The 27,034-nt window shown below is 30.9% G+C and overlaps 1 protein-coding gene across 1 annotated transcript in view; it reads right to left on the bottom strand.

Moving 5' to 3' along the window:
* Polr3A (RNA polymerase III subunit A) overlaps positions 1–27,034 on the bottom strand; it is a 153,204-nt gene that overhangs the window by 58,557 nt on the left and 67,613 nt on the right. The window contains exons 17-25 of the mRNA XM_085824342.1: positions 25,857–25,984; positions 22,733–22,883; positions 18,926–19,090; positions 13,447–13,531; positions 13,126–13,213; positions 6,688–6,799; positions 1,163–1,276; positions 839–934; positions 696–757 (exon numbers count right to left, since the gene is read on the bottom strand). Of these exons, the coding sequence (XP_085680468.1) occupies positions 696–757; positions 839–934; positions 1,163–1,276; positions 6,688–6,799; positions 13,126–13,213; positions 13,447–13,531; positions 18,926–19,090; positions 22,733–22,883; positions 25,857–25,984 (1,001 nt within the window). The remainder of the gene's footprint in view (positions 1–695; positions 758–838; positions 935–1,162; positions 1,277–6,687; positions 6,800–13,125; positions 13,214–13,446; positions 13,532–18,925; positions 19,091–22,732; positions 22,884–25,856; positions 25,985–27,034) is intronic.

Genomic DNA, 27,034 nt, shown 5'->3' with positions numbered 1-27,034 from the left:
AATCGAAAAGGTAATGAAACAATACTGACTTTTCACGGAGAATTAGCTTATTTTAGCCTCTTTTCAACCATTCAGACATCGTGTTTCGTCCTTGATATATATATAATATACTTTTTTTTGTTTTTGTTTAATTGTTTAAATCCAGTAATTATGGCCAGTGATATGGATGAAAAAACAGTTCTACATAACAGAGGAATACACAAAACTGACTGCACCAGACAGCATTTTATCAAAAGTACATGGCATGCTCAGACAGCAATAAAACTCACAAACAGCAATATTTTAAGAAATAATATTAGTTATGATTGTAAATAACTAATATCTCCCCTTTCTTCTTAAATTACCTGAACACAAGCAGTTCAGATTAGTGAAATTTACTAACATCTCTTTTTAACTAATATTTTGGAAATTCAGATTATATGCTGTCATTCAGATTTACTGATTTCAAATTTATAAGTATTGTCTATGCATATAAATGCTTGACAAAATCAATACAGTTCAGAACATACCAGGTTGGATGCAGGTGGATTTAAAAGAGATATTTTTTTAATACATAAACACAATAAATTCAGTGTCCCACTTGTTATGGTTTATTTTTCAAACTGTTTAGTCATTAAATATATTTAAAAAAAAAAAAAAATTAAGGATTTACAATGAAAGACACCATTTAAATTTCATGAATGAAATATACTCACTTTAATTAATCGTCTCTGCATATAACCAGTTTCAGCTGTCTTCACAGCAGTATCAACAAGACCTGTTATGATTATTTCACCATTAAAAAGAGTAAAAAGGAAAGATCTAACAATATTCGAAAATTTTCAAATAAAAAAGCTACCTTCTCTTCCAGCCATTGTATGAAATATGAATTCAGTTGGAGTAAGCCCTGAATAAAAACTATTCTGAACAAAACCCTTAGCTTCAGGAGTTTTACCTGCAAAAATTTTCAACAAAAATTAGCATTACATGATATAAAAGTACCTGAAATTCAATCAAAATAATAGTTCACCTTAATACTGAAATAAAACAAAAGAAAATTTAAACTCATGTTTTGTACAAACAATTTTTAAAAGCTGAATACTATTTACTACAAAAACATAATTTCAATAAACGTTTATAGATCACTAACAAAAAATAGTACAGTTGTCATGTAGAAACTTACTATTCCTTTTAAAATGTGGCAAAGATCGTTGGTCAAAACCATCAGGAACTCTGTGACCACTTATAGCTTGTTGTCCAACACAAGCAACCATTTGACTGATATTGATGTTAGATCCTTTAAAATTATAAAAATACGACAATTCATCAAGCAGAATCAATATACTCAAACAGAAAACTTTTTTTTTAATGGTTAAAGACAGAACAAATGTCACAGAAGTAAAATAATAAGAATTTTTTCACAGTCATTAGGAACTATTCCTTGGAGCTAGTATGTCCAATTCATGACCCACACAGCCTGTTGAAGTGGTCTAGGCCAGGAATTCTTAACCTTATTCTTCGTCTGGGCACATCTGACAAATAGGAAATTGCTGGTGGGTGCAGTTCAAAAAAAAAGTATAACAATTCTTAATATTTCTTTATCTTATTGCAATCATAAGCATCATAAACAATATCTTACACTAAAAAGGAAACAATTCAAAATAGTTACATTTAATGTGATTTTTGGCATTGCATACTTTCCGCTAATTTTTCAAAGTCAGGCATATAAGATGATATTTCCAAATCTTATAGCATCTTCAAGATTGCTACCATTAAGTCGACATCTGATTGCTGATTTAATTGTATTCAATGTTGAAAACAACGATTCACATAAATATGTGGAACTGAAACAGGATTCTAATTTGTAAGCTCCTTTTTTTCAAAAGGGGATATTTCAGCTAGATTCCAAATATTTTCATTAAGTCCACACAATTTTAATACAATTTCAGTCTGAATATTTAAAAATCTCATCTTGAATTGAAGATGTTTCTTCCTGAATAATTTTCCCAATGGAATTTTCAACTTTAGAAATATTAATTTGAAGATTGAATGCGTTTACAAAAAATGAAGCCATTAGCTCAATAATTGAAAACTGCTGGAATCTATTTTCGAATTGTTCCAAAAGGTGACCAATAAATAAATTCTGAAGGTGACCAATAAATAAATTTGGGTGAAACGAATTTTACTCGATGATGTTTTTTCATTCGTGGGAAATGATCGAGAAACCTTTTTGATAAATTTTCTTTCCAGAATTGTAATTTTGATTTCAAACTATTAATTGCAGATCTTTACTTTTCCCATGATGTTGAAGGCTTAAAATATTAGATTTTTTGCAAATATCAGTTAAAAATATCAAGTCCATCAACCAGAGAAGGTCATCCAACTGTTCATAATATTCATCTTTTGAACTGAAATATTTTTTAATCATTTCTAAATGCTCAAAAAGTCATGCGAGAGCTTTACCTGTATTTAACCAGCTTATGTCTGTGTCTAAAATAAGATCAGATTTTGAAGAATCGCCCTCTTCTGCAATTGATGTATAGATTCTGTGTTACAAAGGATTTGTTCAAATTTTTTTAATTATTTTTATAATTAAATTCATGACATGCTCAAGGGATAATATTTTAGCCCATAATGCTTCTTGGTGAATAATGCAATGATAATTCATGAAGAATGTGAAAGATGCATCTTCTTTGCAGTGACATATGAATCCATTAATGCAGCCCACCATTGATAGAGTGCCATCAGTAATTATTGCTAATATCTTTTGTAAAGGCATATTGATTTCTTCAGCATAATTTTTAATCTTCTCCTCTTGTTTGCCCATGCATTGGTAGTAATTTTAATAATTCTGTACATAAAAATCACTAAAAACCATCCCATCCTTATGCACACTGCTAATCATGGTGGGCCACCGGTTAGCCACAGTTGATATTGATATGGTATACAGTGGACAGTCGGGGGGGGGGGGATAAAACCAGCTTCATGGCCACGGAGTTAAAAACACCTGGTCTAGGCTATTTAATCAAAAAATGAACAAAAGAGTAAGGTGTGATATTTGAATTGAAAATAAGAACACTAATCAAGTTAAATGATTTTTATTGGGTATGAATGTTCACTTTAAATGAACTGTTAAAGGCTAAAAGTTTCAATAAGATGTGCTAAAAGCCCACCAGCGGCCAGGCGGTAAAGTCATTGTACACTGGTAGTTCAGTCCAAATTTGGAATCTAGCAAACAGGCTGGCTCCATGGGTGTTTTTGTGGTTTTCCCCATGTGTAATGTGTATATGAACCAGTTTTCCTTAGAAAGATCTCCACGAAGGTCCCCTCCTCTTAGGCATATAGCCCTCGAGACTTTGCCATAATCACATAAAACTAAACCAAAGTCCTGCTTAGGTTAAAAGTACCCAAAAATGATGTATCAAAGAATGACGATATTCAAGAATGAACTGAAATTGGAACAATCTCAGGAGGAACAGCTTACTTCACTAGAGAACTCTATCTGAACAAAACCATTAAAACATATACTGCACTGATTTCCAGCAAAATAATTACAACACTGAAAACATATCTCCAAAACTCCCAGTTGCCTTTTAATATTGCATGCAGATTTACCAAAAGCATGAAAACCTTAACCAGAAGATAAAAACAACATAATTCAATCATTTTTTAAAGCAAAAAATGCACAATTTACAGCACATATGAATAAAGAAACTGAGCTCACTGACACGGGTAACAGAGTGGATATATATATATACATATATTTATATACTTTTAGTGTGCACTATTGCAACCAAAATAAGAGGTATATATCTACATGTTATATCAGTTCTATACACAAAATTTCAACGTTCTGAGGATATTCGTTTTGGAGTTATGCAATATACGTATGTATGCACAGACACCATGAAAAATTCTTCAATTCAGAATTCCTTTTAAATCAGTTTTATAATTTTTTGGGGGAAAAAAGAGTCCTTTATTCTGTCCTTACGTACAGATGGCATGCAAAAAACATCATTAAATTGCATTTGATAGAGATGAAAATGGATATTTTCATTGAAATATGATGCCTGAAACTTTTCGCGATTACAATACTTCATTTTTACTTCGTACAAGGAAGTAAAAAATATAAAATGTTAGAAACTACCTATTTGATAAATAGCAAAGTTCATGTGAAGCATTTGATTTATTCAACAATTATTAATATAACTTTTCATGCCTTTAAGGAAGAAAACATCAATATTTTTATTCATTCTATTTCATTATTTAATTCATATTCTGTACAAAGAATTGCCATGATTGATATTTTTAACCAAGATGTATAACTTATTATTATTTTAAATTTTTTTACATTTATTTATTATTATTTTTAATTTGTTGATTACTAGCAACAGTAACTGGCAATGATAAAATATTCTTAAAGCCAATTTTCAAATTCTGATATGTCTAAATTAAACTATATTTGTGTTTTAACTTAAGATCTAAACTTATTGATGCTTAGTGTCCAGAAATATTGTAAGTTTTTAACTCAAGTGGAAAGTATTTTTTTTTTTTCCCTCACTTTTGCAATTCATATGAGGGCTATTTGTGTAACAAATGGGCACCTTTATGGAGCATTTTATAAGGGGAACTTATTTGTACTTATGAAACATATGCAAAAAAATTCATGCTTCATAAATATTTGAACACTGGTTAATTGTATTTTTAAGAGTGCAGCTGTACATATAGTTACAATTCTTGATTGCAAGGCTTTAATTACCTTTTTGGTTTCTTGCAATCTTAATTTTGATGCAAATAACATGTATAAAACTATAAATATAAACTTGCCCAATGGTGAACAAATAACTCTTTAGTTATTACTGAATATTATCAACATTTTAGTTTTTTTAATAAAAAAATGAATAAAAATATTTTATTTGATATTTTATTACATGTTTCAATGTTTATTTATGGTCATTATTATTGGTAATTAGGATTTTTTTTTTTTTTTCCTTCAGTTTTTCTCATGTTGGTGGGATATTGGTATTTTTACAGTTTCAATATCAGTTACCTCAGAACAAGCAGGAAAATAAAGAAACATAAAATTCAAAATTTTACAGCTCCTTCTTTATTGGGATAACTTAATTAAGTCACACAGCTTGCAGTCAGGTGGGCAGGCTGCTCCTTCACAAGTAAACAAATAAACCTCCTCCTTTATTTCTCCGATAAATAAACAATTCGATTTTTTTTATTATAAACCACGCAGCAAAAACTAAAAATACTTCTCATCTTCACTTCAACATCAGATATAAGAATAAAATTACACTTAGGTGGTAATCCATTTAATTGATCTAGCAACAACTGTAGCTATTCCAGGAACAATGTAAATACACCACCAGCATGATTCTCAAAGAAATTAAATAACGGCACAATGGGATAGAAATGCAATCTGTTTGTTCATCCAATGGTCAACATTATAACGAACAGAGGAACAAGCGAAACTTTATATGAGAATATATTGGTACTGTAATGAATTTAATTTTTAAACATCCTTGTTTCAACTCCAGATGTCATTCCTACAAACTTCTGTGTAGTACGTCAATATAAACAAATTTTAGGCCAATGGGAAACTTGCTATGGTGAAGTAAGAGTTCTGTCTTTAATAATAAAGACAGACAGAAAAAAATTACTGATATCAGCCATGTGGTATCTCCTAGGCAGGTTTAGTCTAAGAAGCTCATCACAAGAAACATAAATCAACTTCAATATGTTAGTTGCAACAATAAATTGTAATGTTAAAAAATAAGGCATACAGAACTGTGAAATTATAACTCCTCTGAGAAGAAATTGATGTCATTAATTCTTCATTTAATACAGCTAGTTTATTTTTAATATAAATTTCTAGAACAGTTAATTTTGTGCCCCTTCTAACTGTTTACCTCACTTGCCTCACTTCTGTCCTGACTCTGCATTTAAGAAATTTAAAATGTCTACAGTAAGTATATTATTAAAAAGATTACAACTTCTCAAGCAGAAATATAGAATACAAGCTCAACAGAATAATATATGTTAATGTTTTATTGACTGATGAATTTATTATGGGCAAGGATATTGTAATTATTTCACAGAAGATTTTTCTAGTTGATAATGTTAAGTTTTAGTTTAGGATTTAGTTTAGTATGACCAACTGATGTTCCCAGTAATGAAAGGTTCAAGATTAAATGGTGGACATACTGTGCAAAAAGATGATTTTAGAAAAATGTAATGAATCAAGTTTACTGAGAAGCAGTAAATACTGTTTCTGCAAGCCAAACACATACAATCAATTATACTGTACAACTAACCGTTATAACATATAACAAAAAGACTGATTTAAAAAAAAAAAAAAAAAAAAAAAGAAGAAGCATCCTTAGAAATTCCACATTTACATATATTTAATTTAAAATCATATTCCAAATAAAATGGAATCTAAAAAATACTACAAACTAAAAAGCATGCAATATTTTAATTAACATAATGCAATTAGTTATACTGTACCACTAACAGTTATAACAACAGCATGAGTTTAGTAATGAAAAAAAAATCCTTTGAATTTCCACATCCTATACAATTTTTTTTAACATTAATTTCCACATCCTATACAATTTTTTTTAACATTTAAAGTCATATTCCAAATAAAATGAAATCTAAAAAAATATTGTACATAAAAATTAATATTTTTTTACTAGCCTTTAGATCCACACTGGGCCATGATCAAAGGACTGTTTGTCTTATGCAGTTCTTTATGACATATCTGACCAGCCCGTTCACGAATAGCAGATAATTCAGCCATAATTTTACCCTATATACAAAAAAAAAAAAAAAAAAAAAAAAATTACACATGATATTCTTAATGAAACATTACTTATATTTAAGTCAAGGAATTCAGGAAATTTTATATGAAGTTTAATTTTTTAACACATGTTGTCAAATTTTAATGCATTAGACCTTTTAAATGTTCAGTCATACAATTATCTATTATCATTTCAAATTCGATTTTTTTTTTCGGTTCTAAATTTAATGAAAGCAATTCCCTTCCCCCCCCCAAAAAAAAAAATTAACAATTCATTTATATACGTTAACAGAAACCTCTTTTTTGTTAGTCTGCTAGATTAAAATTTATCACATAATAAAAGATTTCCTCACCTCGCCTAAAAAGGCTGCATATTTTTCAAATAATACAATCTAAAAATAAAGTATTTACTAAAAATTCAAAACATTTCTGTTTGATACAACATAAATACATCAATCATAAATTACATAATTTCACTGGATCAGCACAAATAATTAACCTGATCTGAATCCCTATTCAAGCTGCCACTTGCAAACAAGTAAATGTACATAATCCATTTCATATCTTTTGAATTCAAAGGCATGTGTTAAGAACTAATGACAGAGACTTGTAACGAAGTATGCAAAATATACAGCCCTTTCAGTTGTTACACTCTGCTTGTGCAGCAATTTATATTTGCTTAAATTTCCTTCATGCAATGCAATATTGCGTTAAATGTGTCTCGTCAATATTAACACAGTAACTGCTCCTGCCTGATTTGAAAAATTCATTTTTGAGTTTTGGGTGATCTTTACCACAAAACAATTCTACAGGCTTCTAAGATTGGCAAGTGCCCACACCAATCATAGTAAACACATTTAAACATATAGTTTAATTTTGGTACCATGGTCCAGTTTCCTCAGCAAATAACTTTTGAATAACTTCAAATTTTCTGGTACTCACATTGTATTTTATTAAAGTGATTACTTTATCTGTGTTTTGGAAGAATTTCTGTGATATATAACAAAATAATTGAAATGGCTTCTGTTAAGCGAATTTCAGTGCTTTAACAAAATTAACTTAGCATCTTTTATTCAACTCTATCATTGAAAGATTCTGAAAATAAAAATATGTCTCTTATAAATATATATAAAGACCAACTAATCAGAACATAAATATAAGTAATAAACTTGCCAATATGGCCTAAGTGCAATCCGAAAAGCATTCAAAAATTTCATTGATAAACGCGAAATATTTAGAGATAAAGTAATTTCAGCATGACTATATTTTTTCCATTTCTTCGTGATTTTCAGTATAGGAAGAACACAGAATACCATCTTGTGCACAAATGTGAAAAATGTTATATCCTGTTTACAGCTATCCTAATCAAATGTAAATATTTCAAAATAATTCAAATTAATGAAAGTACTGCTGTAAATAACCACAGCACATAAAAGACCAACTTGATTGCACAGGACTGATAAAATTTAAAGCTGCTGATGAAAACAAAATTACTTTTACTAAGTTACAATATTTGGTGATGAATTTTAAAATGGCTTTAGAAATAATATCTTTTATGAATGTTGATCAAAAACTAGGAAGAAAAAAATTCTATAATTGAGCCCTGAAAACCAGCTAACAGCAGCACAGGCAATGCCAGCTGTTCTCGTCAAAATAACATACTACCAAGTTTCTTAACCCTTTGAGGGGCGGTATATAATATAATTTAAACTGTGGTAAAATTTTGCATGAACTATAACTTATGGACCCTAAGGACAAAATTGAGACTTAAAAAAATTCTAGAGCGAAACCCTGAATTTTGAGAGCCAGTATATATTTTATACCGGCGCCCCTCTAGGACATTTTTTTCCAGATAGTTGCCAACTGTTAATCTTTGTTTTTTAAATTAATTTTGGGTACTTTTGATGTGCGCCTGTAGTGATGAGTGCTTGAATATAGTTATGTAAGTCTAAAGACAAAATTTTCTTAAATTTCGGCAGAAAATTTTAAAAATAAAATTTATGTTTTTGTGCTCTTTAATGATGCAACCCAGCTGAACATACTTATGGATAAAAAGCTCTTCAACTTGATTTAAATTCAATATTATTTTATAAAAAAAAAATTAGCAAATATAAAACTGCATGTGTAAATCGTATCATGCTGTGACTGAACTAGTATAATATTACAAGCAGATGTAACTTAGCCGAAAATTTTAAAAAATTGAAAAATGAAGCACTACGACCGACTCAGCTGAGAAAGTATGTTGCATTTTTGAAGTTGTATTTTATGCTTTAGATAATATGTGAAAGAAACCATGCTTCATACTATGATACGAAGAACAGCCCCCCCCCCCTTCCACGCACACACACTTTAGATCACGGAGGACCGTAAGGGTCCCTTTTTTATTTTTTGTAAATATAGGTTGTAATATATCTTTTTGTTCAGGAACAAACACCGTTAAACAATTTTATTATTTGATACACCTCAAAGCTCTTATTCTGATTTTCAACCCCTTTGGCTTCATAGGGGATACTTTTCAACTTTTGGATAAATTTTAGTTTGCATCTAAAACGGGGCTTAGAAATATTTTTCCTCCTTTCACCAACTGTGAAAATTTATTTCCGAAACAACCTATTTGTATCAACCAGAGCGCAAATTTCTCTTGTGTTCTCTAGTCTTTCATCTGAAATTAACAAAGAATTAAAAAGAATTTCCCTAAAGAATAGAAGCATGCTTTCAAATCAGCATTTTTTGTGATTACACTATGAGATGGACCTTAAGTACATTTCCATTTTAAGTGAGCTTTCCCTTTGTGTGATCTTATCACACTTCACAAAGGGAAGAAGGCCTGGCTCCCGAAAGACAAATTGGTTGTCAATCACCTCGTTTCATTTTCTTACATTCTAGGATTTTGGAAAACAGGAAGCAACAGGTGTCTTTTGGGGGCTAGCATGCCACGTTTAACCCCCACAATTGTGTGAAGTTTTGACCCCAGACGGCAATTTTGAAATCGATGAGTCTTTCTCTTGGGAAAGAGATAAGTGCTGAAATAAAAATTTTAGCTAAACACAGACGAATGAAACTTGAGCTGAGTACACAAAGAATAAATGAAACTAATCTACTTGTATTCAGTCCTAGCGCAGGGTCAGAAAACTCCCCATTCCTCCATGAACATAATATTTAATCCTAAACGACTTATAAGTTAATCATGAAATATTATTACATCATAAACTGTTATAATAACAAAGAAATTCTGTCACGTCACAGAGTAGAAAAGGAGAAGACTGGTGCTGCCATCTATTGGCGTGGTACCCTCAGTGTGGGCGGCGGTATATATTATATACCAGTTTTAAAATCGTATAAATAATCTGCTGTTAATTATCACTTCTGACTGAAATGAAGTAAATATATAAGATTCAGCATGTGTACGTCATATATTTGCAGATTTTGAATTTTTTCTTTCCCTCCAATAGAATTTATCAATCTTCCAACATGATACCTTGGAACGACGTATATTAATTTCATAACTGTAAAATACTGAGCATTCATAGGGTGATGTTGCCATTTAGAATCGAAAGAAAATACTAGACACTTACGATTATAGCTTTTGGTGTAGAAAAATTAGCATTTTTTCGGAGGTTAAAAAATTGACAAACAACCGGTATATATTATATACCAGTGCCCTTCAAAGGGTTAAATAGTAGAAACACACCAGCAGGGTAATAAGCCATACCTCAATGAGTCTCCCCCCCCCAAAAAAAAAATAAATAATTACAGTTAAAAATTTCTTTTGGAAGAATACAAGCACAGGAAATGACAAGTAAAAATTTATTTACCTGTACATGACATCAAAAATACAGACATGTCATGACATTAGACTTTATTCTGTAGCATGGCATATACTTAACTTCTCACCAACAAAAACCTGGCATGACTTATTGATACAATTTCATGCTGATATTCCATTCTGAAGCAATGCTACATCGTAAATGTTAATTTCACTTACCAGAGACCCTCGTTTACTGCGTTAATTGTTTCTAGTCCCCTTGATTTGAATCTACAGCCATCTCAGATTCACAAATTTACAGTGGCCAAGAGGCAAAAACTGCATCAGTTAAAGGTTTAGTTGTAGTCACCTTCGTCTTTATGGCTTAAGGTGTTAAGTTCATTCCTACCTGTGTAAGAGTGTTTAAGCCACAGCCAATGAGGAAAGCTTGTTGCACATGCATAAATATGCAGCTGACTAAGCGAAACAATTGACCTCACTCAAGCGAAACAATTGACTTTTAAATCACTGACTTTCTAAAATACAGCAAAATAAAAAAAATTATATCTATATATTTCTTAAAGCAAATCAGTATGAAATAAAGATTCTCCCCATAACGGCCATTCTATTACAAAGACCACTACAGAAATGCCCGCAACTGATGATAGTATGTTATAACCTTTTCCAGAGGGATGTGAGGGATCATTATAATGAATGACAACTGTATTTCAAAATATTTTTAGAAGATAAGTTTTCACGTCTAGATATGGACAGTTAAATAAGCATGGTTTCTATAAATGACACATTGCAATGAGTTACTGTAAAATGGATATTTCTCAATGTGATATTTTTTTTAAACGAAATTACTTTTTTTAAGTATTTTGTTGCTAACAACAAAAATAGCTAAAAAGTCCTTTACTTATGCATTAACACACACCCAGACACAATTTGGGAATATTTTTTTATAAAAGAAATAGAATGACTAGTTTTAATTTTGATAAATAAAAAGAATAATGATTTATAATTTTATTACATACAATAGTATTACATGTTTGATGTTTTATTTGGGTATACCCAGGAAAAATCCATTAGTGAACCTACTTACAATCAGATATGTTTCTATTTTCTGGAGGAAAAGTTGTGTTGATCACTTTAGATTTAAAGCAGTTATTCTCTTTAGTTATTTTGCACAAAGTATTACAATTAATGAGTATCTTTTATTGCAGTTCCTTCCACTGCAAGCAAATCCCACAAGCACAACACATTTTAAAATAAAGACAAAAATACCACAATGAAACTTAATGTGCAACAAAAGGAGCATATATAAAAATGACCATGTTACTTCATTTAAGAATTATTACATATATGGCACATTATATAAATGTAGAAACTTTTACAATAGTGGTTGCATATACCAATCACCTCCCAAAATCATTAAACTAACAGTGACTGAATTTACATTACAATAAATAAATTTTTTAACTATAAAATATCATAAGATAATGACAAAAACTACATGTTTTCTTTCTTAGGTAACCGATTAAAGCAATATATACAAGAGCTATCAGCCTCTTACTGATTTTGTATATGATTTTTTTTAACTAAGGATCACTGAAAGAAGAAAAAAGTGCTCCTCCAGGAAAATGCACTCCAAAAGTATATGTATGTATGCACGGGACCAGTGATTTTCCCCATTAAGCCTAATTTCATTATAAGCTGATTTAAAATTATTACTGCAACCCAAAATGTTGAAATTTATAGTTTAATATTATTGATAGTATCAGGATACATTGTAATAAAATGTTTGTGATATTTAAAACGAAGTGCACATTTTAAAGAAAATGGTTTTATTTTAATAAACAAAGTTATATCTATATATATATCTACACAGATACTGGAAAAAATGGAAACTTGAAAAATTTGAACAAACTACTGGTAAATCTACATATGTTCAAACAAACAAACAAAACCATGGAAAAACTTCATAAAATCCAAAATTATTCCATCCATGGTTATTTTATTCAATCCAAAATTATTCCAATCAAAAATTGCAACTGATAAAATTCTACCAATGTGTGTTATTAATATCAAAAGTAAATAAACTGAATAAGCTATCAGAAAAGAGGAATGCACGAACTTTTGAATCCATCTTTCGCTTTGTAAACCTTTCTTTTAGCGACATTGATGTTTGTTACAGCATTATTTCAGTGCTCCAGAATACAAAGAACAAAGTTATATCTATATATATATATTATTATTTTCTGAAAATTGACTTTCAATTTCGATGATGCCTTTGTCTTGGAATTTCATTCATTAATTATTAGAGCATTCATTGCTGTCAGATCACATAAAACATTAATATTTTCCTTTAAAAGAGAAACAGCACTCAAAAATAGGGGGGAGGAGGACAGCTGAAAATGACAAAATTGATGGTTTTTCTTCCCACTTATCTGTAATGATATTGTTGCATAACTGCGTGTAAATAAACAGGCTACTACGTTTGGTGCTTTGGCACAGAATCACAAGTAGTTCACTACTAGCCCAAAAGAACCGATAATGTTGATATTCAAACTTTAAAAATAATACAAACCTCTAAAGTCTCTTCTTCATTACATCCAGGTAAAGTTTCTAATTCTCCTTTCTGCAAACTTTGGATGTATTCTTCACATTTAGCATATCTAACAGGTAAGAATGGTCAAAATGTAAAATCATTAATTTATACTATTTTCATATTAATAAAATATTTTAATGCTGTGCTATACTACTTTGGATTATCATAAATATATATAATATTATATATATTTATGATAATCCAAAGTAGTATAGCAAAGTATAATCCAAAGTAGTATATATTATATAATACCCATAGTGATTAAAATATTTGTAAATAAATTTATATGTGATTTCTTACCCATCATGCAATAATTTTTCTTTTTCTTTCAACAAACCAGCACCAGGTGTAACATCTCCAATTCCGATAGAAAATCCTCGATTGGCTAAAATACAACATAATCAAATAAAAAATTTAATGACATTGATGAGGTGAAACGAAAAGGTAAATTCATGCATGAAATACAATTATGAAATAAATATATAAATGTAATTTAGCACACATATGGAGAGATATAGCTAAATTTATATTGGTTCATTTTGTGCTTCTTGATAGCTCCGGACCGATCAGTCTCTCTGCTCAATTTTCTAAACACTGGCAATTAGGACCTAGCATTATAGGTACAAGTAAAAGCTAGACCAGCACCTTTATAATATTGAGATAATTGAGGTATTGCCGTACTAGCTAACTTGTTATGCCTCCATCCCAATTTGGAATTTCAAGGAAGAAAACCTTACGAGGAAGCATCCGAGGGTCTCCCACTCCTCTTTCTCAACCATCATCTTCTTGGGAGATTTTTGACTTGCCACATATTCCCCTTTATCTCTGCCTTCTCCAGGATTTGAACTCAGGCCCTTCTGTACTGCAGTCAGCATAACTAACTACTAATATCCCCTCAGGGTAGTTCCCTAGCATTAAAATGAAGCTGTAATACTGCACATAAAGGAATGCTTAAGTACCAAGTCATGATACAAGAGGACTCAACAGTGGATGAGTAGCAAAGTTGCTAAACCCTGGTAATTAATTTTGGGCTCGAATTCAAGCATATGGGCTGGCTGCAGGGCATTTTCATAGTTTTCTCCATGTGTAATATGGATATGAGCCAGATTTCCTTAGAAAGTTCTCCATGAAGGCAGTCATCTCCTTAGGCACATAGCCTAAGCAATAATCAAATGAAGCACACCAATCAATAAGTATGTTACTGGCAACTACAACTCAGCAAGCCTACTACATGCTACAACCTACTAATTACTGATATACATACAAGGTGATCAGCGAATAAGCCCTGATTTCAAAATTAAATATCTCTACAACAAAGATCGATAGAATTATGCGATAAACTATATGTTTATTAGCAAAACTATAAAAATGGTGCACAAAAGTTTAGAAAATTTAGTTATGAAAATTGTTAAAAGATGGCGCTCTAATTGCTATTACCTATTAATAGCCTTTAAAAATGTGCTTTGAATTCAAAAGTGATCAGTATGACTGTTGTCTAGTGAAAAAAGGCTAGCGTAGAAGGTGAAATAATGTATTCCATTGAATAACGTGTTTTTTCGGTTCTGGAATTTCTCTGCTTAGAAGACAGTCCTGCCGCAACACGTCGCAGTTTTCAAAACCGATTCATTGTTCCAATTGGCCACGATGCGAAAACCATTCACTCTTCGCGAAATTTGAATAGACTGGCAGCGTGGCTGATGATCGAAAGGGAAATGTTGGGCCTAGGCAATTTGTAGTCACTCCTGAAAATGCAGCCAAAGTTTCTGGAATTGTTCAGCAAAATCCTAGAAAAAGCAACCAATGGATGGCATCAGAGACAGGTTTGAAGTACACGAGCACACAAAAAATATTTAAAAATAGCCTATGGCTGTTTTCATACAAAATCCAAACTCATCAGGCCATACCCATGAAAGCTGCGCAACAAAGGGTTGACTTTGCGAATCAGATTCTAACGATGGTCAACAACGACAGATTTGATGTGAGCTGCATCTGGTTCACAGATGAGGCTCATTTTCATCTGAATGGAATCATTAATAAACAAAACTGGAGATTTTTGGGTACCGAAAATCCTCATTTACGTGAAGAGAAAGCACTGCATTCGCCTAAAGTTACTGCATGGGCTGCGGTATGCGGCAGAGGCATTATCGGACCATTTTTCGCATGAGAAACGATAACTACTGAACATTACATTACAATTCTGAAACAATTTGTCAGCACTCAACTAGAATTGGAGAATCGACCAGGTATCAACTGGTTCATGCAAGTGGGGCTCGACCACATCGAACAGATAAAGTTTTTCGCTTTCTTCATGAATATTTTGGGAATAGAATAATTGCGTTAGATTATTCACAATTTACTGATACAGTAATAGCTTGGCCTCCATACTCTCCCGATCCGAGTCCTTGTAACTTATTTCTGCGAGGCGCATTGAAAGACACTATCTATCAAAACAATCCCGCTACTCTATATGAGCTTAAATCATTGATTGGTATTGCATGTGATTCCATTTCCATTGAGAAATTGCAAGACGTGATGTCAAATTATATTGTTCGTTTACGCCACCTCACTGTTTCGAACGGTGAACATTTAAAAAAATTGTATTTTGATTGCAAAGGTTGCTTCATCTTTTTTTTTTTTTTTTTTTCCCCTCCTTTCAGAGAGTTTTCAGCGCAGAGTGCCATCTGTTAACGATTTTTGTAACTAAATTTTCTAAACTTTTGTACACCATTTTTACAGTTTTGCTAATGATCATGCAGTTTACCACATAATTCTATCGATCTTTGTTGGAGAGATATTTAATTTTGAAATCAGGGCTTATTCGCTGATCACCCTGTATGTACTCTTAACAATATTATCGATCTCTACGGAATACAGCGAGTGGGAATGATAATCTATACAAAATGGGAACTTACATCCTACAGCAACCATCAAGGTGCAGCTTGGTGATATTTCACAGGGGGAAAAAATGTATTTAAGAATAGTCCCCCAACAAAAACTTATTATATAAATGTATATTATTACATGCATATTTTTTATCATTTTAATTCAGTTTTTATTCTGAAAATCAATTATTAAACCTATTAATTAATGAGCTTCTTTATTACTATTACTATTACCACCCGGTGGCGAAGTGCCAGGGTTCGATCTCCGGGCTAGGCAAAGTAGGCAAAGTTGACTTAGGCTTTCATCCCTTGAATGGGTGGTTAAAATGAGTACCAAGTTCGCTTGGGGACTAAACACCTGGGGTCCTTCGACAAGCTGACCACTTGCCCAGGGCATATGCTGATGCACTTCGGGGCCCAAGGTCAAGAAAGCAGATTTCAGGGCACTGCAGGCTCTGCCCACTAGGGCTGTTGCACCACCGAGTTTATTTTAATTGTTATTATTACTGCAGAAAATTTGCAGTGATTACTTTAAACCAGAATCAATACAATTATCCCTTAAGGTCTCTAAAATAAGACATTATTTTCCTGCAGAAATCTAACTGTCGCTTGTTTCCGCTGCAGGCAAATTATACAAGCACAAATATTTTTAAATTTATTTTAAGTTAAAAATATGACAATTTGTCTATAAAACTACATGGTGGAACTACTTATTATGTAACTTCGTAATACTATTTAAATAAGCCTAATAAGATTTCAAAACATAAAAGTTCACTAGAATTATTTCACTAAATAATTCTAGCTTTGATAAAGGTGTTCAAAGTACAGTTCTATCATTTCAGCCTTTTTTCATTTTCTTGAATTTAATTTACTTTGTGCAGCTGTCTGGTTTTTGTCATGGCAATAGTTCAATTAATTTTATCATAATGCATATAGATGGGAACAAACTGCTAGTAATTTTATCACAGTTTGACTATATTCTGTAGCTTACTCCTGAAATACTTAATTTGCTATCTAATTAACATCTCCTACCAATCTTTTTTTTCAAGAGATTATGCGCCCAACATTGCATTTTAACTAGAAATGCTTTTCAGTTGTGTTTCAGAAAGCCCAAGACATTGTGTACGCAGTGCATATGTGTTGTGTTTTGTGTATAAGTAATTTTTCTCTCAAGAAACGTTAATATATATATATATATATATATAACTGTTCACAAAAGCACAAACATTTTTTAATTGATTTTAAGTTAAAAATATGGCAATTTGTCTATAAAACTACATGGTGGAACTACTTATTATGTGACTTATTATAAACTTCTTGGCTCAGATGAATGTGGATGCCCGAAGGTTTATTCAGGGAATAAGAAAGAGCATTTCAGGTGTGTTTCAGCAATATGAAGAAGGAAGAAGGGTTCAAGGTGTATTTTGGCAAGATCATTAATTAAGCCAGAAACCCTATTCCCCTTAAAGCTTTAGCAAAAATTCATAACCAATATAAATATAATATGGCATATTTGATGAGGGCAAAAGAGTGGTACACAGAATATCTTCTTGAATGCTAGACTCAAGAATTTGTGATCCTGTATCCATGTTTGGAATGGCTGGAAAAACATGGCTGAAACCATATGACTCGTTTAAATGGAAGAATATGCAAGCTAAATTGCACTTCCAATCAATCACCTGTACATAATTCTACAAATAATACAGATGCATACAGCAAAATTATAGCATTTTGAATCATGGCTTATGATTTACATATTAAATGCAAAGAATTTGTTGTTATAAGCAAACATTTAGAAACACTATCAAGTGATTATAAACCATTAAAAATAGCTTAGTGTGGATGACCAGAACGGAGCAACCATTAACTGATCTTGGAATCATGGAGAATGTATTTTACGCTCCAGATGCTTCATGAAAAATGAGGTAAGTCAAACTTAAGATCACAGTTCAGAATTTAATATATCAAGCGAATTTGATAAACCCAAAAATGCTGCTGTTATCATAAATAAATGATAATTTAAATCTATATTGTTATGCAAAGTGGCAATATCTAGAATAGACAATTTGCTAAGAAGTACTGTCACAGTGTCCATGCTGAAGCTCAATTAAATGAACTGAACTCTCTTTAACTCTGGCATGAAAGATTAATGTGAATAAGCAGAATGTGAAAAAATTGCTCCATCTCAAGGAACAAAATTAAAACCTCATAATGAATTTTTTCAAGCATATTTGCTATGCAAACAACATAGGTTGCCATTCTAATGCCATCAACAGCAAAAAATACTGGTGAGTTTACACATGCTAATACTTATGGACTTACAAAAGAGAAATTTGTGGGAGGTTCTTTACTTTCTAATATAAATATTCTTGCCTTTCATGCATGATTATTCTAAATACAAAAAACTTTTTTTTTTTAAGATAAATTTAAGAATTCTGAGTTTTCTTCAAGAATCAAATAGAAAAGTTAATTAAAACAGTTCTTAATGATGATGAAAAAAATGAGCAGAAATAAAGTTTTCAAGAGTCGCCTGAACAAAATGGGAGTAAAATTTTGCTATAGTATACATTATCAAAAAAAAAAAGGATTAGTTGAACAAACAAGACACAGCCGGTTTGTTCAAAGTACCCAACAATATTTATGTTCAAAATGTTTTCCGTGAACTCCCTAATTAGTTATCTAGTTAATATTTATTATCAATTATTTTTGAGCATTTAATACCATAATAAAGAATGAATCAATGAATTAGTTAGCAAATGTATGTTGAATCTCTGCATGTACTAGTATTATTTAGGCATTTACTAATTTTACTATATTATAATAATAAAACAATTTAGAGGGGGAAAATGATGAATTAACACACTAAAAAAGAGCAAAGTTGAAGGATTCAATCTTACCAAGAAAGTATGAAGACAGTCGAGCAAGTCTCAACATAGCATTTGCAGCATAACTTTTACCATAATCTCGCAACAATATGTAAAATATAGTAGTCTTTGAGCCTGATCCAAGAGTCTGCTTGCTCATAGTGCCGGCTAAAAGTTCACTGTTTCTTATAATAACAACTGAAAGACAACAGAAGATATGGCACACTTAAATATAAAAAAAAAGCAAATAGAATTATCTTACCAATTTACATAATAAAAAATAACAGTCACAAATCAATACAGGAAATGATACATTTCATTCTCAATTAATATTGCATTTTTAGACTTAGCAATGAAATGAACAAATTAAAAATAATTATCAAAAACATACTTTTCCCAAAACTAGTCAGAAAGTAACTTTAAAAAAAAAAGTCTAGGACAGGTCATAAGTTTTGATAGGTTATTATTTTAATAAGTAAATTCTACGATGGGCTTATTAAATAAAAGCTCAATTAGATAACTGCATTTTTTACTACAGTCAAAAGTCGTTCATCCGGACTCGTCAGGACTTCGGCGATTCCGGATTATCGATTTTTCCGGATTATAGATCATCAGTTTAAATTTCGTAAGATGACATGCAGAAATTCTAAAACTAAAAATATGAAACCATAATTTATGAAATAAAAAACAATTATGATCTAAAGGGTATCAAAATTTATAAAAAGAAAGCTTAATATTTATTTGTTTACTTTATTAAGCATTTCTTTCAATGTAAGTTGTTTAAGTTGCCTCGTTTTATGTTGGTTAAGTTGCCTCGTTTTATGCTTTCTCTTTAATTTTATAAACAGACATAATTTCTTGTTCAGTTACAAAGTTCCGCTGTTCAAGTCCCGTAATTGCTGTGCCAAGAATACCGACTAACTTGTCAATCGAAATTTTTTCGTTTTCACTAACCTCTCTGTTACCTTCTTCATGTCTTTATCCATTTTTTGCAGCAATTCCACTTTTTGTTTGATGGACATCGAAACATACTTTCATTTTGTATTGGGAGCTCCAGCATCGGATATTCTTTTTGACATAATCGAAAGTTCAAGTTTACTTTTATAAAATTGCTCTTACAGTCTGAAAAAAGTAATAAGCGAATCTAGTTCGAAGATTAAGGAACAACACAATCATCAACATTAACTGAAATAGATAATTAGATAATTTTAGCTTATACCACCCACTATATATTAAATGCACATGCGAAAACGTATTCTGCACTTGTGCACATACATATGCGCAGTCGTAAAGGTCTTATGTGCACGCGTAAACGCCTATGCGCATGCGTCAACGCGGCGCATGCGCAGAAAGTTTTTAGCTTTGAGGTCCGAATTAACGACTTTTGACTGTATTTGATTTCTACAAAATTATTGCTCTGTAATATTTTAACAAGTTAAAACTTAAAAATATTCAACTTTAAGAAATATTTTGACAGGATACATAAGCCTTTCTATTTGAAAAGAAAAATTAATCAATTACATTTGGAATAAGTATTTCATGTAAATAACTTGACATGGATAAATATTCCTTCTCAATAACTTGGAAGGGGATCAATGTCATCAGGAAAAATAATTAAATATAATAAATATGCATTACTTGAATCAATATGCTTGCACAAACTATACTACTACATTTTATATCAAGCGTAATTCATTTCTTCTCAATTTTAAGACAACGTTCCACGAAGCAATGTCAGTTTTACTGCTTAGTAACAATTGTGTTAGTGATTAAGTATTAATAGTTATTAGGATTTTAGTAAAAATATCTCTCTAATTAATCAGTAAATGCTTAATCTTAAGTTGTTTCAAGTGTACGCTTTTCTATAGAAACACTATTACAAATTGCAGAGTTTACATACAGTTTAAAACCTAAATTTTGAATATGAATCTTAACAGTTGGTACACATTTTTTTAATAGCAAAAACCATACTTAGTTTCTTAGAAATTTTATTTAAGGTTGAAGCAATGACATGTATTTAACTCAATGTATCAAATGTTAATAAACTGAAATTAATCAAAATCTAACAACTTTAGACAAGTTACACATTAATTAAAAAAATTAATTAAAGATACTTGGCAGTAAAATTTTTTAAATTGTAAAATTGCTTTATATACAACTTAAAATTTTCCTCGAAACTCCAATTGAAAAGAAGACAAAAAACGGTAGACTTTACTCACTTTTCCACTTTTGTGTGCACAATAAAAACAATGTATACTTATAAAAAGTCCTTTAATAAGCCTTCATTTCCAAATACAGACTGCGACTGACCGATGTCGTAAACAAATGACACTGAATAACAAGAATGCATTAATTTAAGAAAGAATTACATCTATCAATTTTCATTTTTGGGGACACTAGTCAAAATTGAGTGTTGAATGTAGTAACTTGTTTATTTAAAATCACAAGTAGTTATGGAGTGCTGTAATTCCATATAATCAGGAAGAATGAGCATTGATTTATTTTTACCGTTTAGCAGCTGCCATATGATTAGAACTCATGTTTAAATTCTTCAGAGATGAAGGTATCAATCATGTTGATAGAATTTGTTGTAATACCAAAAACTGAAATCTTAATTCACTACTATCGAAGCACATAAATAATAATGAAACCAAAGAATATGGTGTGAAGAGAAAGGTTTACACTGCATATGCTGATTCAAAGGTTCGCACATTCCCTTCCTGGCAAGCTAGCCATTTATTTACCTCTGGAATTAAGACCTCATGCTGGTAGAATCCTATCAGTTTTAACTAAAAATAAATCACTGTAACATATCAACTGAAATAACTACATGTGTTCTTATTTGTGAACTTTTAATTTTCTCTTTTTACTTCCTCGTACGAAGTAAAGGAAGTATTGAAACCACGAAAAATCCCGGGTACCATATTTCAAAGAAAATATCCATTTTAACTGCTATCGAATGCAATTTAACGACGTTTTTGCACGACATATGTATGCAAGGACAGAATAAAAGACTCTTTTTTCCCAAACAGATTATAAAATTGATTTAAAATGGATTCAGAAGAGTTTTTTCCGTAACTCTGTTACTCGGCTCGGTGAGCTCTTTTTTTTTTCTTATATTCTGGTAAATTGTGCATTTTTTCCTTAAAAAATTATTGAATTATGTTCTTATCTTCTGGTAAAGGTTTTTATGCCTTTAGTTAATATGAAGGAATAATTATAGAATTATCAAAAATTTAAAAGTTGTTTAAGTGCAGCAAAGACTATTTTTTTAAACCATAGCAGCCATATTTGTTTACATTTGAAACTTAGCATATATTTATAAACTTATATATTTGACTTTCAGTTTCATGCACAGAAAAATCTGCCTTCTTACCTGCTGGCCGAATTGCTTTATTTTGCATAGAAACTCTGATTTTAATAATAATCAGTTTTCCCAATTGTTTTAACTGTATTTTGTGTTTTATGTTTTTCTATATTTTTCAATTGTTAACGAAGATATTTTGACATTTTATGTATGTTTGTCATTTCGCCAACAGAGAAATGAATTCTTTGAACGAGAAATCTATCTCGATGGAAATTCGAGGAGATAAGTTTAAATGAACTGCAGCAAAAAATGCATATAATTTATATTCCATACAAGGAAGTCATGTGATGTCATCATCCGATTTTTAATTTTTTTAATATATAATAAAATAACTAATCTTTTCATGAGCATGTCTCCATCATTAGAGTTGGTGTTACCATTTCTAATTAATTAGACCTTGAGACAGCATATCACTTAGATGCCAAATGGTATCCCACTAACTTAAGAATGTAAATTTCTTTCAAAATACTTACATGTATCATTGGGACACAGTTCTTCATTTGTAGTGTATGGTGATTTCGTTCTTCCTTTAGGCCCTTTTCTAAAGTTGATTAACACCGTGCTAGATTTGTTAGGCTTGAGTATCAAACTGAATATTTGTTTACCAGTCCACAGTACATATGGCTAATAATTTTTTTTAAAGAGAGAAATATATATTAATGCATCACAGAAACATTTCAATATAAGAACTGCAATAAAAAATTACATTTAGCTGGGCTGGTAAGTTTTTCCCACAGCATAAAAAAAAAAAAAAACAGTTGAAGATCTGCTTTCATATAAGGAATTTAGATAGATTCTAAAATCAGATTTCAGTTAGTATAAATAACAAAAGCAGGAAATTAATATAATTTACAAAGAACAGATAACAAAACTGAATTTATAACAAAATAAATAAATAAATTTTAAAACTGAATCTACATCATCATAAAATCAATAAAACACAGCAGAAAATTTTTTGCTATTGCATGCAAAACTTATTTCATAATCTTGAATGATTACAGTTTAAAGCAAATTTTCTCTAATCAATCATGCTGAACTTTTATCTCAACTATTGGGTCATCCAGAAAGTTTGGCAGTTTTCTGTTGATAAATATCAGTGAAGCAGTACAAAAAAATCATGCAATCACATAAGCACCATTTTGTTCTGTGACTTTTTGCCACCTCTCCAGCACCTGGAAAATTCCTTTTTTTAAAATGTCATTAAATTTATTCATAAAAAAGTTATTAAAATGCTACTTGACAGTCTCCAATGAAATTAACTTCAGGCCATTCAAAGAATTTTGAAGTGACTTGAAGAGATTAAAATCCAAACTGGCAAGGTCTAGTGAATATGGGGAGGTGAATTAAACGTCCCATTCATATTCAATAAGTGTTCAATAATCCCAGTGCAATTGCAATTCAGTAATTTCAGTCATATTCAATAATTTCCTTATGAAGTCCTCCACAAAGGCATTTCTTCCCTGAGGTAAACAGCCTTGTGTGCAAACCAAACCATATTCAACAAGTCTTTGTCTGACATTCATCGAAATGCGGAGTCAAGCATTGTATGATAGATGACAACACATTGAAAAATAGGCAGTTCTGGGCCCTTTATTTTAATTTCTGCTTTTAAAACTGCCATTTGGGAAAAATATTTTACCAAATTTATAGTCTGATTTGGTAATAACAATTCATACTACATAATTCCTTTGTAGTCGGGACCATACAAAAGCCCCTTCTCAATATATATTCCCTCTCCCAGCAAATAATCCCATGGTGAAACTCGAACAAGCATATTCTGCTATTTTAAAATAATTCATCAAAGCAGCTTACAAACCAAATCTTCTTCAAATGGTCATGTACTGTACTTTTTGAAATATTCCATCTGATACGTCCTGAGCTGTATAAGGTCGATTTTCAGCAGCAACTTCTTAAATAGGACTTTGTTTACATAGGATGGTCATAAAGAGCGGGAATATCATCTTCATGGCCACAATTTCCATGCTTAAATTTCGCAAACCACCTTTGAACTGTGCCATCAGAAACAACACTTTGTCCACATATAGCATAAATTTTACAGGCAATCTGACAAGCAGTTTTTTTTTTTTTTTTTTTTTTTTTTTTTTTTTTTTTTTTTAATAAAAGAGCATAATATAATGAAAATGAGCTTCTTGGTTCTCCATTCTTAGCACTGCACTGAAACAAAAATTATGCTACAATGCATGCAAGAATTACATGTGAGGAGAAAAAAAAAAAAACATATTTAAACATTTACTTCAATTACAGTCACTATTTATCAGCAGTAACAAAATAATCAGAAAAAATACACTTTGATCTGAAAAACCGCAGAACGTTCTGGATGACCCAATACATTATTTAATTCATATAACTTCAAAAATGATACATTTTACCATACAAGATTTAAAATATTGCAAATAGCATCAGGATAAAATAAGATTTTGGGAAAACTATATTCTTAGCAGGGTTAGTAAGATTCTTCCATGGTGGAGAAAACTGGTTGGAAGAGATTGATTAATTATTTCATATTATTTTTATTTATATATAACATCATGATATTATATATCATTTTAAGTATTTTCATTATATGTACATTTAGCATAGGCATGTCTGCCAATAACTTCAATGGTGTAAGCATGTGTCTATCCACATAATTTTGTGAAAAATGCTTTCACATCTGTGAGCTTGTGTGGGTTTTGACATCTGTGAGCTTGTGTGGGTAAATGTCAGTTCATAACTAAAACGTGCAGAGTCATTAGGTTTTGCTAAAGCAAGAAATGTGAAAAATGTGCAGTGCCCTTTCTGGAACTTGTGCTCCAGACTTTCTGATTGCTAACCAGATGTGCTTTCCAATTACACCACAAAAGCATGCAATAAGGAGGGAGAAAAATCTTACAAACAAGAATAGGGAATTGGCAGATTTATTTTAAAATATCAGAAAATAAGACAGTTTATTATCATAATACTGAATCTGCAGCAGGATTATCAGAGTGTAACATACCGCAATAAAAAAGAAATCTTTTTGCTGCTGCAATAATTTATTCCATAATTTAAATGGATAAATCCAAAAGAAGAGAAAATCTGCCCTAATCTGCCTGCTCAACTTCAATGACAGCTTGAAAGGATCTGAATGGTACATGCAAAACTTTATAAACTGCATACAATATAACGAAGCGTGCAATTCTCTTATTGGAACCATGTGTTTGAGAGAAAAGCAGTTCAATAAAGTATCATATTATTAAATAAATAAGAACTCAAACATAAAAATTTTCAGAAAAATTAATTATTTCACAATTTATTACAGAAATAATAAAATAATTTTTTCCAAATTCCATTTTAGTCCAAATATAAGGAAATTATATTTTCCAAATTATTTTGCATTTTTTGCAAAAATAATAAATTCATTTTTTTGGAAAAAATTTAACCCCTTTAGCAACTCTGAAAATTCATCACTGCTAATTTCTTTTAGTTTTTTTCCACTGATCTAGAAGAAAAGTTTCTTCAGAAGAAAACTGAACCATGATATTTAGATGCCCTCTTGAATTTAGAACCCTGGTATTATGCCCATTGCAAACATACAAAATATTTATATTGCTTCACCTTTATAAGTGCTGGTGGCGGTAAGTCTATTCTCATCAGCCTATCTTCATTTGAAAGAATACTAGCAATTATCTGCTGTGCTTCTTCTCTTGTAAAAAATGTATCTTTTTGAGTCAAAAGAAAGGCTCCTAAAAATATAAAATTGAACAGTTATATTAAATGACAGTACTATGTTACTGTCATCATCTATATAATGAAAGTACACATCTTTATACTACTGATATTTACTCCAGAAACCATTATGCATTAATAAATTCCAGTAAATAGACACACTACAAATAGAAAATTTAAATATATCCTATGAATAATTGGATTTATGTACAGTAAAGTCCAAGATCAGGGCGTACAATATCTGGAATAATCGAAAATCCGGACAGCAAAGCTACCACTAGCTTTTCATAATTTCATTTTTTTTGTATGCTTTAAGCATGTGCATTTGATTTCACCCCCCCCTCTGCACATAATAAAACGTGGAGAATACTGATTCTTAATTACACTTTGGCACTAAATAAAATACCTCGTTATTGAAGAAACAATCATTTAACATAAATTTGTAAGATCAATAAGTTGGCTTCGTTGCTTAGCGTATCTGCTTGGCATACATATCAAATCGAACCATTCTACATAGATACATTGTTGATTTTACATCTAGTAATATTTTATATCCCAGGTGCCCAACCTGGAGAATCATTATTTAGTACATTTTGATTTCATCACCACATGTTTTATTAACACATGACAACTTGAGTAATGAGTCATGTAGCAATGCTTAAACAATTTTTTTACGTTAGTAATTGAATAATAAAAAGTGTGGGAACTTTTTATGTTGGCATTACGCTTGGCGATGATTACAGATTTAAGTTAAATGTGCTAAGAAATACTGACAAGAAAAAAATTTAACAAATATTTTTTCCATAGCCTAAAAATAGATTTTGTTAATGATACTCATAGGCCAAAAGGTTAAATTTAGTGCTATTTGAATAAAGAATAACTTCATGTTAACCCAGAACCAGCACCAGGGCTCATATTGGCGCACTAGGCGGTAGAATTTAGGGGAGGCAAAGAAAGGCACTTGGTAGCAGAATTTAGAACCACCAGAGACTGCATCAGGCGGTAAGATATCTAGCGCCTGCCCTCAATAAGCCTTAAATATATATGGGAATTTATTTATTCAGGAC

Source organism: Stegodyphus dumicola, chromosome 9 (genome assembly GCF_044657685.1).
Source record: "Stegodyphus dumicola isolate Sdum_Otavi_A_Nest chromosome 9, ASM4465768v1".
In the NCBI taxonomy this organism is placed as follows: Eukaryota; Metazoa; Arthropoda; class Arachnida; order Araneae; family Eresidae; genus Stegodyphus; species Stegodyphus dumicola.
The sequence above is the reverse complement of the archived record's forward strand: the minus strand, read 5'-3'. Positions and strand labels throughout refer to the sequence as shown.